This window comes from Natator depressus, chromosome 6 (genome assembly GCF_965152275.1).
Source record: "Natator depressus isolate rNatDep1 chromosome 6, rNatDep2.hap1, whole genome shotgun sequence".
Lineage (NCBI taxonomy): Eukaryota > Metazoa > Chordata > Testudines > Cheloniidae > Natator > Natator depressus.
The window spans coordinates 26715484-26731286 of NC_134239.1; the positions used below are offsets into that span (position 1 = coordinate 26715484).

Genomic DNA, 15803 nt, shown 5'->3' on the forward strand with positions numbered 1-15803 from the left:
CCAAACTTCGGAGTGATCTTCACCTCCCTGTGCCTCAGTTTTCTCATCCGTAAACTGGCGATAGTTGGTACCAACCACCCATGTAAGAGCTTTGAGATCTGTGGATGAAAAATGCTCTGTATGTGCTCAATAGGATGGAGGCTCAGATAGCAGACTGCTGGGTGCAGGCGTAAGAGCAGACTAGAAGGGGCCCCACCCTCAGGCTGGGCCTCTGGTTGCTACTCTAATAGAGGTGATAAGTGACTACGGTGGTTGGGCACCTTGCACTTTGCCCTGTAGCTGTGCAGGCCGCGCTGGCTGCAGGATCACTGTGGGGAGCAGCAATGGGCACGTTGCATTCACTGTACCCCAGACGGTTCCTTGGGGCCTGTAACATGGGGCGGTGCAGTACCAGTGCCGGCCAGCAGGAGGCAGTGTGCAAGCTGGCGCCCGTTCTCCCAGGCCTGGGGGTGGAGCCTTATGCCGTGATCAGCCCCAGCCCGTCGCTAACGCCCGCTCTGCCCCCTCCCGCCGCTCCGGCCTGGCCTGGCCTCTCAAGCTGGCCCCAGCCCGGCGCACTGGGGACTACAACGCCCAGGGGGCAAAGCGGGTGGGTGTTTCTTCCCCCCCTCCCGCGTTGCCTCATGGGAATAGCAGCTCCGGGGGCTGGGAGCTGTCGCTCAGGAGTAGCTCAGCGGGCAGTGGGGACTCGGCTTCCCAGCGTGCTCCGCGCGGGCCGCCGTGGTGGACCGTTCCCTTCCTGTGCGCGCGCCGCGCTGCGGGGAGCGGCCGGATGTACCCGCCTGGTCGGTGCGCTGCGAGGAGGAGCGGTTGGGCCGCGCTCCGTGAGGTACGGGGCGCGCGTGCTCCCGCCCTGCCCGCGGCGGGCACCGCGGGGCCTGGGGCTTGGGCCGGTCGGTTCCCTCGTCGGCCGGGGGCTGCCCGTCCGCCCCGGGGAATTGCCCCCGGCTAACCCCGCGGTCACAGCCCCCTAACGCCCCCACCTGCCCCGGAGTCACGGCCCCCTGGCCTCCCTTCCCTTCCCGGCCCGGCGGTCACAGGCCCCCTGAACCGAGCCCCGGCCCCTCGCTGGGATCACAGGCTCACCTCCCCCGGGGTCATAGGTCCCCGAGCTCCGCCCCCATCTCAGTGTCGCAGTCCCAGGCCCAGAGCCTCCTTCCCGCTCCACCGTCTCAGCCCTGCCTGTGGGTCGCAGCCCCCCGTCTCCTGCATCGCAGCCCCTCCCCAGTGCCTCCCCCCATTAAAACCTTGCTGGGGCGGGGCGGGGTGTCACAACCCCTCCCCAGTGCCTCCCCTGCATCATAGCCCTGCCTGGGTGTGTGGGGGAGTCACAGCCCCCTGACCCTCCTTACCATAGCCCTGCCTGGGGGCCATAGCCCCGCTCTGTGTTGTGGGATCACTGCCTTGCCCTGGGGAGCTGTGAGCTCAGCACATGACATGCTGTGAAGCTGTCGGACACGGCTGTCTGTCTAAAATACTGACGTGACCCCCTAGTGCTAGGGTATGTGAGATCCATCACCGACAGCTGTCCCCTCTAAAGCCTGGCCCTGGATGTGGGAGTGGGAACAGCTGACCTGCTGCAGCTGTCTGGGGTGACTGCTCTCTATCTCCCTCACAGGCAGCAGGAGGAGGAGGAGAGCCTGACTGACTGACTGACTGAGAGCAGCATGGAAGATTCTCCTGGGGACCTGTCCATTCAGAGAGATGCCATCCTGTCTGAGTTGTACCATATTCAGATCACCACCAAGAAACTGTGAGTCTCCTTGGGATGTAGGGGTCCCTGCTCTTGGCCTTTGTTGTCAAGATGGAAGAGGTTTTTCAAAGCTTGGGAACTTTTCCTTTCTGTCTTTCTGCCAGTCCCAGCTGTGGTGAACTGCCAATTTGAAAGCAGACCTTATGCAGGTACATTTGCTCCTTTCTCCTTCATTTAGTTTGGAGGATTGCAGTTCTGCAAAAGCTATTGAACCATGTGCTATGACTGTAAAGTGTCATAGGGCCAGAATTTCAAGTGCTCATCTTTCACTTCACCCAACTAAAGGCCACATTTTCAAATGTGCCCATTGTGACATATCTCCAGATTTTACTTCTGGGGCTGTTCTGTGCCAAACAATTAAAAATGCTGCACACAATATTCTGCAAAATTCTGCAAATTTTTGTCAAAATAACACTACATAATCACACCAGTTTCAGTTATTTTGGTAATTGATTTCAAAATGTCTGTCAGCAAGTATGTCTAACAATACAGACACACAAATTCCCCCAGGAGTAAACAGTTAAAGAAACCCCTAATACAACCCAGTTCCTGTTTCTCTGCCACTTCCCCCCTCCCCCTTAGCCCAGCCCTGGGGGTCCCCCAGCCAATACACCTCTCCCCCTCCCACCCAGCCCAGCTGTGGCCCCTCCCCTCCTGAAAACCCAGGGATCCAGAGGGAAAAACAGCCTGATGCTCAGTCCCAGGCTTTCACAGAGTTTTCTGTGTGCTGCCCTCTCCTTCCCTCTGGGCATGCTGGGACTGCAGCTGCCAGGAACCCTCTAGCTCCCGCTCAGCTCTATATTCAGTGTGTGAGCTGGGCTTTGCCAGGTCCAGGACCCTACTGGCAACTAGCAGCACTGGAGCCCATTTTGTGGGGGAAAGGAAATTCTGTGCGCACAACGTTAATTTCTGCAAAATTCTGCATTGCACAGTGGTGCAGAATTTCCTCAAGCATAGGCATCGACTCTGCGGGTGCTTTGGGGCCCCGAGGATCAGTGCCTCCCCCTCGTGCTTCCTCCTCCTGCCTGCCACGAAACAGCTGTTTTGTGGTGTGCAGGAGGCTGGGAGGGAGGGGGAGGAGCGAGGGCACGGCACAGTTGGGGATGGGGGGAACTGAGTGAGGCGGGAAGAGGTGGGGCAGGGGTGGAGCAGGGGAGGGACGAGGTGGTGGGGGAGTGGGGCCTTGGGGGAAGGGGTGGAGTGGGGCAGGGCCTGGGACAGTGCTGGGGGGTCGAGCACTCCCTGGCACTTCGGAAAATTGGTGCCTGTGTCCCCAGGAGTAAGATTTTTAAAGGAGTTCAGGACCCAATGTAAAAAATCTTGTTCTCTTATTTTGGTGCCTAGCTGGTTGAAGGTTTTCAAAATTTGGCCCCAACTGTGAGTGCTCAGCTCTTTTGAAATCTGGCCATAGTTTTCTCCCCTCTCTGTCCTGCAAATTTTACCGCCATGGGTGTAGTGTGCAATGCTGTTCATGATTACTATTATTTATCAGTTATTCTTGTTGACTACACTGATTTTGACACTCCTCTGCTAAAATTCTCTTTTCGTTTTGTCAAATTCAGTTCTCAGTGGGGTATTTTGTAGCCACTGGAAACTAAAGAGAAAATTTTTAAAACATCTGTTGTTTTTCTTTCCCATTGAACTCAGGCTGGGACCATGAATTTTGGCTTTGGCATTATGTCCTGAGTGGCTTCATTGGTGTGTGTTTCAGTGGAAAGTGCAGAGTTTTTTCCAACCTAAATCCCAGAAATGTCTGCAGAGTTTTTATTAGGACAGGCTCGTGTCAAAAAGTAGGAATCAGTGCCACAGTTGGAGATGACTGAGAAATGTGCTAACAGTTCCTTTTAAAATACCATTTTTTGCTACCTTGTGATGTAGATATTTGTTTTCTAGGGTGCAGGAGCTGAGATCCTTGGTGGCTTTAACTGACCCAGAGGAAGGGAAATTGTTTCAGTCTCAAGAGACAGTGAGTGACTAGCACACTTTCCATGCCTATTTACAGTCTTTATTGAAAACCTATATTTATATAGTTTAGGCTCATATTTTTTCTACCTTAACATTTTACAGTGTATTCGTATATTTATATATTAGGGGAAAAAACCCTGAATTGTTAATTAAAACTGGTGTACTGGTAATAGCAAAAACCTATTTTAACTAGTCCTGTATTCTGAAATAAGCCCTGTATATGTGCATTAATTGCTCACATTCATTCACAAAAGAATGATTTTATTTCAAACAAAAATTTATCAAGTGACAGAATGAGGTACATGTACCTGAGATTTGTAGTAATATGACTTGACACAGTGCATAATGTCAGTCATGTACAACATCAGTTGAAATAAGGACAATCACAGTTTGTTTTTTTTTAAATAGCACAGTGGATGCTGCAACCCCTTCCTCAGTGAGCCCTGAGAATGTTGAGCTCAGAATATAGTAGGGGTCGTCTCCTCACACTAGCTCTTTTCTGTTTCATTTGCAGAACTTCTTAAGTCACACAGTTTTCCATGGCCTTGAATTGCTGTGATGTGAACAGATGAGTCTCTCAGGACATCCTGTTCTGATGTGATTCTCATTTCACAGATGAATTTATTTTTGTTCTTTCTCATTCCAGGCTTTAAAGTCACTGGATATTTGGAAGACCTTATTTGCTGTAGCTGGGCCTAAGCCAGAGAGCACAGTTGAGTAACAGCCCAAAGATGGGAGATGAAGGTGCTGGTGAGCCCTTTATGGGTGTAGTGGCTGGCCGGGCCAAAGATTATGAGGGCACCCTACCTTCTGACACAGTTTCGCTCAGTGATTCAGACTCTGAAGACTTTGGCTTAGTGGATGAAGCAGAAGTTGATACGATTTCTCCAGAGGAACCACCGTCTTTGGATGATGTAGGTTATGGATCAGATGAGATCCCTGATTCTTCAAACAACAACCTTAAGTCTCCTGTCCAGCCATTCCATCTGAAAGGCATGAGCTCTACCTTCTCGCTGCGGAGCCAGAGCATATTTGACGGCCTGGAAGGGGCAGCCAAATTAGCAGTACCTTCTATGGCTGAAGATAACATTATTGATGGGAGGTTTAAGCGCCCTCTGCCCCCACCCACTCCTTTAAGCAAGATGGCGGCAGAAAGCCTTGGAAGGCAAAGCAAGCCACCCCCAGCTCCCAAAAGCTCTCCAGGAGTCCCAGACTACGTGGCACACCCAGAACGCTGGACAAAGTACAGCCTGGAGGGAGTTTCAGAGTCTAGTGATAAGACCAACAGGATGGCTGCCATGGAGTTCCTAGAGGGCTTGAAGAAGAAAGGAGGAGAACAAAGCTCAGCTACCCAAGACAGCTACACCCCATATTTCAACCAGGACCCCTCCAGCCATGGTGCTGGAAGGATAATATTTACCAAACCCACAAAGATAGGCATGCGTAGTTCGGAAAGGAAAAGACCAGCAGAGGAGGATGGTAAGAAGCTCATGAACACAAAGCAAGGTCTGAATGAGAAATCTCCCAGGAAGGGCAATGACTTGAGTGAAGAGGATGAAGTTGAGCTGGGCCATTTAGACACTGAAGGGAAGAAGACGGTGGAGGAAGAGGAGTGGCTGAAGTTGGAGGACCTGGGTACAAAAAGAGAACTTGGCACAGGTTCCACTCACACAGGTGAAGATGCTTTGGTGGAAACCGTAGGGTTTCACGGTAGTAAGAAAAGGAGTAGGAAGCATTTCCGTCTCAAAGCAGACGATGAAGAGGCTGAAGAGTCTTAAAAGAGAAACTAATTATACCCATCCAGAGGCTTCAGTGTTATTCCAGAAGGCTACCTTTGTCTGCTCTCTCTCAGCTCAGATCTCACTAGCCGGGCAGGTGGCAGGCTTTTTGTCTAGCACTCAGTTTTGTGGTCTCCAAATATACTATTTTTAGTACGTTTGTCAGAAATTAAAGTACAAAAACCCTATACCTGCAGGGAACAGTGTTGACACAGCACCTGGAGGGGTAGGGAGTGGGGTTTGTTTTCTTGAGCAAGCCCCTCTGACGCTGGCACAGCGTCAAGGCCTTGACCACAGAGGTAGGCTATTCTAACACAAGTACTTCAGCAGGGAGAATGAGGGATCCAGGAGGACCCCCTGCCTGTCCCTACTCTTCCACCCTCTTAAAAAAATTAGAACCCCCCTGGCCAGTGCTGTAGAAGTCTGGAATCCAAAGGGATCAGGATTGAAGAGGAGCATAGAAGGTAGAGTTTTAAAGTATTAAAAACCAAACCCAGTAGGATTAAGTCGATATCCTGATTCCCCTTAATGTGTATGTCCCTAATTGGGAACAGGTGGGACAAGGATTGAGCCATGCTTCCCGCACTGCCACTGAAAATAGAAACACAGTAAGTAACTGGCCATGAGCTGAGGGGGCACAATCAGGAGTGGCCAATTAAATGGGTTTTAAGGTAGTCTGAGTATTTTCCCTTGGTTACTTTCTAATGTATCTTATTTGGTAAAAGTTTAAAAGAAACTTGAGGCCTGTTGAGACAAAACATCTTTGGAAACATTTAGCAAAGACCTGCGTGAGAGCCTCAGCCGCTTCTCAGCATGCTGTGCGTACAACTGAAATGTGTGTGACAGCCGACTGATTGGTCAAGCAGCCACAAGCTTCCCCCTGTGTGCATGTGCTGTGCTGTGCTGATGTCTCACCTCCATAAGATGCAGTGCTTCCATTTTGACTCTTAAGTAGACTAATTGGAAGGGAAGGACTTGTACTAAGAGATTCTCTTTATAGTTTGGATGTCAATAAAAACATTTAGTTGTAATTTGGTTTCTGGGTCTGTTTTCCACCTGTAGGTGTATTAGCATCAAATAACTATGAATATTAGCAGAGAAGTATATACATGGTTTCATTTGGCAAGGTGGGATTTCAGGTAAGAATCTGAGAGGATTTTACTCTAAATATATAGAGAGAGGCTTTTTCCCCCTCTCTTGGTCTTACCACTTTGTTTTTTTGTAACACTGGAATAGTTTACAAGTGCAAATGGAATCATTAACAGAACTACAATGAATGTTGAACTTTTACATAGCACTTTGCAAACATTCTTGTGAGGCAGGTTAGTAAGTACTGACATTGCCTTTGGTTAGATGAAGGAAAACTGAGGTTGAAAGGTTATGTTCTTAGAATGGATATTCATACTATGTTTCTTAGCGACTGGTCCATGGACTAGCACCAGTCCCTGAGATCTCCCTGACAGGAAGGCAGCAAGCCAGTCTCTGGTATCAAAAAGACTGAGAAACACTGCTATAAAAGACAGCATATTGCTTAGGCCTTTTGGCTTGATTTATCATGGCCAGTGTTCTAGATTAACAATTTAATAATATACAGTTAATCAGCCAAATTGTAATATTTGTAACTGGACAGTAAAAGGCCATCTCTTCTTTCCTTGGAATGTGCAACTTCACTAAATTCATTCATTGTAGCTAGAGATCCATTGCTTAAACCCTTATGCAAACTTGGGAACATTACTGATAGGGTACTTGAAATCTCTAGAGAGAAAATTATTGGCTGCAGGACAGGAACTATGGCTGCTTTTTTGCTTGTGCAGTCCAGAGCACCTGGTTGTTGCTTCCAGAAACCTATAATGTACAATGGGTAGAGGATGGGGCAATAGTGCCAGTCTTGTGAAACCGACCTTGTCCAGGACAGATTGGTTTGGAGTGTAACAATGAGGAACAATTAGAGTCTATGGATAGTCATAGGACATACCTAGTACGTAAATCCTGCTGGTTTGAAGGGGACATACAAAAATTCAGATGAGGTATAACTTCCAGAGTTGTCACCATATATTTTGCTTTCAAATAGGGATCTGAATTCACTGATGACATCAGTAATAACAGGAAGTGTTTTGGTTTGACAAACTGACTACTTCCTAAACACACAATGGCCCTAAAGCAGTAGCCATTGGTTCTACCTCTCTGTCCCTAAAGGTGAATGAACTTGTAGCATGGATGCCAAAACTACTCCCCTGTGTAGGCCACAGTGATATGGCACAGCTGACTTGAAAATAGGATGAGCAAATTCCTATAGTAGGAGGAAGTCCTTAACAGCTTTCTTTCCATTAACAAGAACCTCTTGCTTCTGAGCATAAAAGGCATTATGAACCGATCTTCCTTTTTTGTGGGTGGGTGTGGTGATGGTGGTTTTCTGAGATCAATAAACCTGACTGGGGAGGTGTGTAACTTACCAGGATCAGTATTTATGATACATAGGAGCTTACAGGTATAATATTTTCAAGGAAATCCAATTTAATTGAGGCCTGTCCATCCAAGAAAGCCAGAAGTCCAGTACATTTTGCTAATAGTAGTGTATTTACATGAATCCAAAAGGTTGGGCACTATCCATATAAAATTACAGGAAGAGAACCTTTTAAGTAGTAAAATTCGGTTTATTTGTGTATGCTGTCTCATGCAAAAGTATAACAAGGTTTCACAGCCTATATGTACAAATAAAGTCATAATGTCAAATATACAAGTGTAATATTTGTAGCTACTGTAATGAAAAGACAAACGGTGAAATGTTCATAGGTCTAGTTTCTCGGAAAAACAATTGTGGGGTAGGATTTGATTTTTCAGAGTCAGACAAGAAGATGAGAAAAGTCAGAAGATTTCTTGAGGTAAGGGAGCTGTTCCAACTTCTGGGGCTGCGTTGGGAGAGTTTCTGTTGCCCACTACTAAAGCAACACAGACAGCAGGCAGAAGTCTGGCACTCGGGGAGCACAGTGGATAGAATCAAGGGGGTGAGGGTAGTAGAACAATTATGTACTTTGGGTTTTGAAATGGACAGCAAGCCAGTGAAGACTGGAGGACAAAAGATGTTTCAGTTTCTGCATATGGGAGAAGTTAGGATTAAGGAAAGGCCATAAAGGAGGAAATTACCGTAGTCAAGATAAGGAGGAGATGCTGGAAAGTATAACCATTTGGGGATGAGAGAAACTATATCAGTGCAAAAAGCTGGCCCCTATGCTGTTGAAGTCCTGGGTTATTTCCTGATTAGCTTTTGATTAACAATCTCTAGGGAAGTAAAGAGCCCATGAAACTGAGCTTTCTTCAGCAAACAGATGAGACAACTAATTTTACTGCGGTAAGTATCACGCTCTTTGTCAGAGTAATGCCTCTGGGAAGAATACAGGGAATAACAATCAAGAAATGAAGTCCTCAGTAAAAAAAAAAAGGGGGGGGGAGGGGAATTTGAGATGGGGATGGTATCTGGAAGGCACAGAAGTGTTTTAGAAAATACAGTGATGGTATCAGTCGGGACGGCATCAGAGAATGTACCAGGGGGCAGTGAATATGTTTATTATCATGACTGATGAAGTAAAAGCTTGGAGGAAGTACACAGGCTACAAGAGTAGGGTAGAGGAGAGAGCCTTTATATGGCTAAAACAGGAGCTGCCAGTATGGATTAGATGGGAGGATAAGAACCAGGAAATGGGAGGTGGAGGAGAAGCTAGGAAAGGAGGATGCAACAAAGAGCGCATGCAGCGCAGATGTTACAGGAGATGAAGTGGTTCTGGAGTGTAGTGTGGGCCCTGTCTGGCAACATGGCAGGCTTTTTGAGGATCCAGCGATTCATGCAAGACACGGTTGCAGGGCAAAGGAGGATGGAAGTCTGACATGGACAGAGAAGAGTTTTATATATCACAGGTGATTGCCTCTAGCAATTGATCTGCTTTTCCTTAATGTGGGTAAATAGGTTAAGAGAAATATGGTAGGCACTCTGTGCGTAAGGGCAGGGGATGAAGTGGGGGGGGAAAAAAATCTCACTGCCCTGTTAACTACATATATAAATACAGTGAGAAGGAAATAGAAGACCTCTGATACACAAATACATCAGTGGTGAAATCCTGGCCCCAACTTAATGGCAGTTTTGCCACTGACTTCAGTGGGGTTGGGATTTCACCCCAGAAGTACTTCAAAATGGCAAACTAATCTAAGGAAATGAGAACTTAGTTTAATTATCAATGTACATCATGTCATTTTCAGACTCTTCTGTATGCTCTTTGCCTTCGCTTCTTTCTGGTAGGATTGTTTGATTTGTGCTGGTATTCATAAAACCTAACAGGATTAAAAAAAAAATCAATGTATTAGTTTAAAAGTATTCTGAAAATAAGCTCTTACAATAACTTTTGGGGTCTTTGGGGAGCTCTACAAAATGTAAGCAGTTGGTGAAAAGCTACACTAGACTGCACCATTTTTGCATTTTCCACTTCAGACAATAAAAACCTTTGTTTTAGTTTCTGGTCAATTTCAATGTCTGATTCTCATGCAGTGATAGTACTACAATGGTTGGGTAGAAAATGCTGCAAGGGAATTCTTGAAAAAGAATGGAAATATTTTTACATAATCTAATCTTGGGGTGGGGGGGAGTGGAATTTGCTATTACTGCCACTTTTAACAACAGTCCATTATTGCAAACTCTGTTGAGAGAAATAGAGGTATATGGACTTAGACTCAACCATCTCATGACTTTGTGTCGCGTGATCTGTGCTTTACTCCAGAAGTTGAACACTGAAAACTACTTTTAATGTTTGGAGAATCTTATGCTTTACTATGCAGATATTCTTGTGTGTTCCACATTACCCCTTACATGACTGGGAAAATTTCAGTCAGTTGTGTTTATATTAGCTAGGATTGTGTAGTTTGTCATGGTAAACTTTGGGAAAAATCAGGGAGGAGAGATGGCAATAAAGTCACAAGTCATAGATAGAAGCCCAGGCCCAGACAGCCGTTAAATGAGTAATCTGTAATGTTTTGAGACCTTTCCATGTCAAGACCTTGTGGAGTTCTTAGTTACCTCCCCTGATAGTATTGATTTTATTTATTTATTTTATTTATTGACAGACAAGAAAGATTGGACATGGAAAACATCTATTAGGTCAGACTGTCTGCAGCCACAGTGCAAGATTGTTAATGTGTATTGCCTATTTCTTAGTCTGGACAAAATTTAAATGTCTCAAACAGTGAGGCTTCCCCTTCCAGTGATACGAGGTCAGATCCTAAATTGGTGGAAGCAGGTATAACTTCGTTGAAGTCAATGGAGTGACACTGATTTACATCCTTTGATAATCTGGACAATTACTATTCTATTACAATTATTAAACATATTGTGGTAATGCCTAGGGTTCAGCCAGGTTCGGGGCCCATTGTCCTAGGTACTAGATAAACCTGTAATAAATGAAAATCCCAGCCCCAAAGAGTCCGTGTTGTAATATGTCTTGCTGTTGGGAAGCTTTTGCCGATCTGCAGTCAAAATGCTCCTTTTCATAATTTCATCCCCATTACCTCCCTACATAATTCCTCTTCCTCTTTGCTATTTACACCCTTTTACTGAATTGTTCACTTGCACTATTTTGCTTTGCAATCATCATTTCAAATACTCACTTGTATATTTTGGAACTGGTCTATTGCACAAGAGGTTATTTTTGCTTAAAGTATCTGCCATGGAAGAAATAACAGCTGAACAGTAGTTAACCTACAAAACAAGTAGTGATTGCTATGTTAATTCAATTTCTGTAATCCTTCAGATTAATTATCCTTTGCAAGTCTAAAACGTTGAAAATCTAAGCAGTAGTTATAATTAAACTTCATAAATAGCATTTCTATTAAATCAAATAGACCGAGCCGTAAATATCTACATTTCTATTCTTATATATACACAGATATCTGTAGGTGGCACAGACTTTCAACCAGAAAAACAGGTGGCTGAATGTATCTAGCTTAAAATATTTCTTGAGTGTTGCTGTTGAATTTGGCCATCTAGCTTTACATGTGGTGTCAACATTGTTGATTGAATACAAAGTATTTTTAAGGAGCAGTGAAAAATGTATTGAAAAAAAGTTCTGCAATAAAAGTAATAAGATAAACCACAAGGCCAAAAGTCCACTGGGGAGCTCTAGTGACATGGAAAACAATAAATGTACTACTTAGTACTTGGATAGTGCTTAACATTTTAAAGCTGTTTTACAAATGTTAATGTTTATTTAAACACCAGCCGCTTGTCATCAGAAACTTAAGATGGAATTTCCTTGTATTATTAGTGTGGCATATTTGTAGGTTAGAATATCTCTTTGAAATGTCTGCATTCAATATGCTAACAAGTCAGTGTAGATCATATCAGTGAAAATATAACTTATGTCAGCGGATGTGGGCATTTTCATAAACTATGTAGAATTTTAACATATGACACTGGCTGGCAGTTGGATTTTTTTTATATATATAGCCTTTTTTTTTTTAACCAGCTGGAAATGGCATTTATGCTTTACTTGCTTTATATACAGTAGAATTTGGATTTATCAATATGCACTTTGAGTGACCATTGAGATCCGTGGATCAAATCTTACTTTACAAAAGCTGGTGCCCATGTGTTGTCCCCTTGCTTAAACTGCTCCATAGGGTTTTTGATTGCATGGAAGTGATTTCAGTGTCCCTATTTTCAAAGACTGGAAAATAGTTTCATGGGTTTTTGAATGTCACTTGACTGCCGTTAAGAGATTTAACAGTTCAATGGAGGGCTTCAAGGGTTAGGTTTAGGCAGAAAGCTACTTGAAGAGAATTGAACCGGCATTTACCTCAAGAGAACAGTCCACTGGAGGGAGAGGTTGGTGTGGCAGGACCAGCAGAATGAGAGAGAAATGCAGTTACCCTCCCCCTTGTCTCTAACATTTGGCAGGCCAGTGAAGATTCTCTCTCTCTCTCTCTCTTTTTCCACAGAAATAAACAATAAGGCCACCAGGGGCCCTAATGGTGACGGAATCCTCTTTCCTTTTGCCCTTGTAATGTAAAGTGAACCAGCTAAGGCCTACATGTCAACACTACCCCCTCCTTGTAGAGAAGGTCAAGGTCCAGTCCAAACAAAAAATGAAGAGAATATTAGCAAAAGCTCAACAAAGTATATAAAAAGTGTTACTTACTTGTGATTCTAGAGATCTAAGCCGTTTCTCTTGCTCTTTCATTCCACTAAAATATTTAGACAGGTTGTCCACCCTAATACAAATAAAGCAGAGACACGTACTGAGCAAAGACATCTGCAAATTACAGCTACGTATCTCTTAACAGACATAGAACTAGACACACAGCCCCACTTCTGCCTGCTTTGCACTGCTGAGGTAGGACCAAGCACCCAGAAGCCTGCCCTACAGGGTCATTTGGGGATTCCCTGTGGCACAGAGAGAGGGTATAGTGAGAATGCAGAGTGTAGGGCTGGAGTACACTGCATTCTGGCCAGTCCTCACTCAGCTAATTGCCCCTAGGGAATCATTATATAGTGGCATGAGTTAAAGCAGTCGTTAGGTTACTAGGACTTGTGCCATGACCCATTCAGTTTCCAACTGCTTCAGGAATCCAGGAAGGTATAAAGCCAGCTGTAATTCCTTATCCCTGTTTCCACAGCAGCATTCCATGTGAGTTCAGAACTTGGAAGGATTGCACCTATAATATTTTTATCACCAGCTAAGAAGTACTAGCTGTTTCTTGGAACTTTTTCGAAGTGTTCTGTTTCCAGAAACTAGTTTCATACTTTTAATTAGTAATAATAAACCGCAAAATATCCATGCTAGCTCTTCCTCCCCCACGAAGTCCAAAAGCTTCTTCTGAGCTCACCCGAATGTATCCAAACTATTTTAGGCCTCCCCATCTGTACCCACTTCACCCGATGGCCCTTTCCCCAGGCAGCTTCTTCCTCTCTTTCACCCTATACACACATACGCCTCAACGCAATCCCTAAAGGGTCCCCTGACTTCTAAATCCCTCTTCTGAATTCAGCTCTTTCAAATCTCTTCCTTCATTGGTGATATTCCTTGAGTATCTACGTGGGAGGTTCTTACTGACTGCTGGGTTTGGATCTAATGTGTTCTGGCCTGGGGCTTCTGCCACTCTGGGGTCCAGAAATATGTTGCTGGTCTATGCTTCTTGGGAGGCTACGGATTTGATGAGATTTTTGGAGACAGGAGAATGGCCCTTTCAGTACAGCCAGAATTACTGCCAGCCACCAGCAAGGGTAGAAAGCCGAAAATGTGGTATTTATCTGAACCTTTACCAACTTCATAAAGTTTCTGGTTCTGTTTCAGTTCAGGAGCTGAGAAGTTAAAACTGGTTCTTACTTATTCTCTCCCCCCCCCCCCCAACAACCCCGACCCCACAAACCAGTAACTTTATCCCTAACTTAAAATATTTAAAACTAACAATGTCATTATCAAAAAAAGGCTCTTTTAGGAGGCAATTAGATGCATTTTTATTGTTTGCTATAAGAGCTATTTGGCTCTGCTTGTCCATCTTGCTTATTCCCAGGGCCACAGTTCTAAAGTAAGTCTGTGATTCTTTGAAGTAAAAATAATCTAATTGTTCTAAATTATTATGAATAAACAATCAAATCAGGCAGTTTTTTGGTATAGATTAGGTGGAGGGGAAGATATTTCCCCTGCATATTCAAGTAGGCTGTTCTAAGCTCTGGCTATGATATAAATTAGAAAGGCCAAGGCTTGTTTGGAAAGAGCACTCAAAGCAAAACCATTAGACAGCATAGCTAATTGATTTCAGTGCGGTCTGCTTATGCCAAAACTGAAGTTTGAATGAAACTTTTGCAACATGCTGGCTACCTTTCACAATAATAGTTATATGAAAGTTTCAGAAGATACTGCATTTGAGTCATGTTATTAAATGCCTCCCCAAAGAAGGCTTACTCATGTTGCCTTAGGTGTTCTTTACATGTATAGCTTACTTCTTCCTTAAAATAATGTGGTATACTTTTGGGTAATAACTTAGTACTTCCCATCTTCAGAATGCTATATAAAAATCAACTCATCCTTACAATAGTCTGTCAGATAATATTCTCCTCCTCCTTTCATGTGGTGTAAATGGAGACTCAGCTAGGTTTAAAAAACACTGTGGAACTAACATGACATTTGCTGCAATCACATTGTTCAGCCCTTGTTTGTTATACTGCTTCCCCCACCCCAGGCCTGTTTTGATTGTAAGATCTTTGGTGTAGAGGGTCTCTGTTACTCTGTTTGTACAATACCTAGTGCATTGAGGCCCCTTTCTTGACTGGTCCTTATGCACTACTGCAATAAATGTGATTAATAATTCCCTTGTGATAACAATGGGGAGCCGGTGTGAAAGTCAGGATCAGGAGTTCCTGACTTCACATCATATCCTCAGACCACTCGGCCACAGTGGTTTTCATCAGAGGCAAGTCAAAGACCTTCACTCACAGGCAGGGACTCCGGGCGGCAGGAGCTGGTGCTCGCGCCACCCACCTGGTGTTTGGGGACTGCGGGGGGGCCATGCTGCCCACCCTCTGGGACTGAGGCGGGCGGGCCATGCCACCCACCCGGGGCTCCAGGGCTGGTGGAGCTCAGGCAGCCAGGGGCTGGGGAAGGGGCGGGCTGGTGGCCTGGTGGGGGGGAGGAGGGCCTCTGGGCTCCGGCAGGGCCTTGGGCAAAAGGGGTGGGGTGGGCTGGGTTGGGGCTAGCCTCCCTGAATCCAGGGTTCACCTTCCCCCCAACTGTGAACATGGCCAGAATCAGAAGAACCAGGGTTAAAGTACCATGTAAAAGGCTGTTCTTTTAGCATTTTCAGATTATGGATATGAGTTAACAGTGGGCCCTCGTTGCCAAGAAGGACAATGGCATATTGGGCTGTATTAGTAGGAGCATTGCCAGCAGATCGAGGGAAGTGATTATTCCCCTCTATTCGGCATTGGTGAGGCCACACCTGGAATATTGCATCCAGTTTTGGTCCCCCCACTACAGAAGGGATGTGGACAAATTGGAGGGAGTCTAGCGGAAGGCAATGAAAATGATTAGGGGGCTGGAGCATATGACTTACGAGGAGAGGCTGAGGGAACTGGGCTTGTTTAGTCTGCAGAAGAGAAGAGTGAGGGGGGATTTGATAGCAGCCTTCAATTACCTGAAAGGGGGTTCCAAAGAGGATGGAGCTCAGCTGTTCTCAGTGGTGGCAGATGACAGAACAAGAAGCAATGGTCTCAAGTTGCAGTGGGGGAGGTCTAGATTGGATATTAGGAAACACTATTTCACGAGGAG

General features: G+C 45.3%; 2 protein-coding genes across 4 annotated transcripts in view; one reads left to right on the plus strand and one right to left on the minus strand.

The window, feature by feature from the left end:
* Positions 1–692: 692 nt before the first annotated feature.
* TSSC4 (tumor suppressing subtransferable candidate 4) lies at positions 693–6493 on the plus strand. Of its 3 annotated transcripts, XM_074954857.1 has the most exons (4): positions 693–829; positions 1619–1753; positions 3647–3719; positions 4365–6493. In XM_074954857.1, exon 4 carries the CDS (start codon positions 4450–4452, stop codon positions 5494–5496), a length of 1047 nt encoding a protein of 348 aa, XP_074810958.1. In that variant the 5' UTR covers positions 693–829; positions 1619–1753; positions 3647–3719; positions 4365–4449; the 3' UTR covers positions 5497–6493. The 3 variants fall into 3 exon arrangements, with proteins under 3 accessions (XP_074810958.1, XP_074810959.1, XP_074810960.1); XM_074954858.1 differs by lacking the exon at positions 3647–3719; XM_074954859.1 differs by lacking the exons at positions 693–829; positions 1619–1753 and adding an exon at positions 1839–1902.
* Positions 6494–9701: 3208 nt separating this feature from the next.
* The window catches only part of TRPM5 (transient receptor potential cation channel subfamily M member 5), a 71338-nt gene continuing 65236 nt past the window's right edge, over positions 9702–15803 (minus strand). Inside the window, 3 exon segments of the mRNA XM_074956665.1 lie at positions 9702–9819; positions 11146–11236; positions 12675–12747. Of these exon segments, the coding sequence (XP_074812766.1) occupies positions 9716–9819; positions 11146–11236; positions 12675–12747 (268 nt within the window). The 3' untranslated portion in view covers positions 9702–9715.

Bases quoted from the DNA above. Each gene is read 5' to 3' on its own strand.
- TSSC4 (XM_074954857.1), top strand. From the start codon at position 4,450: ATGGGAGATGAAGGTGCTGGTGAGCCCTTTATGGGTGTAGTGGCTGGC.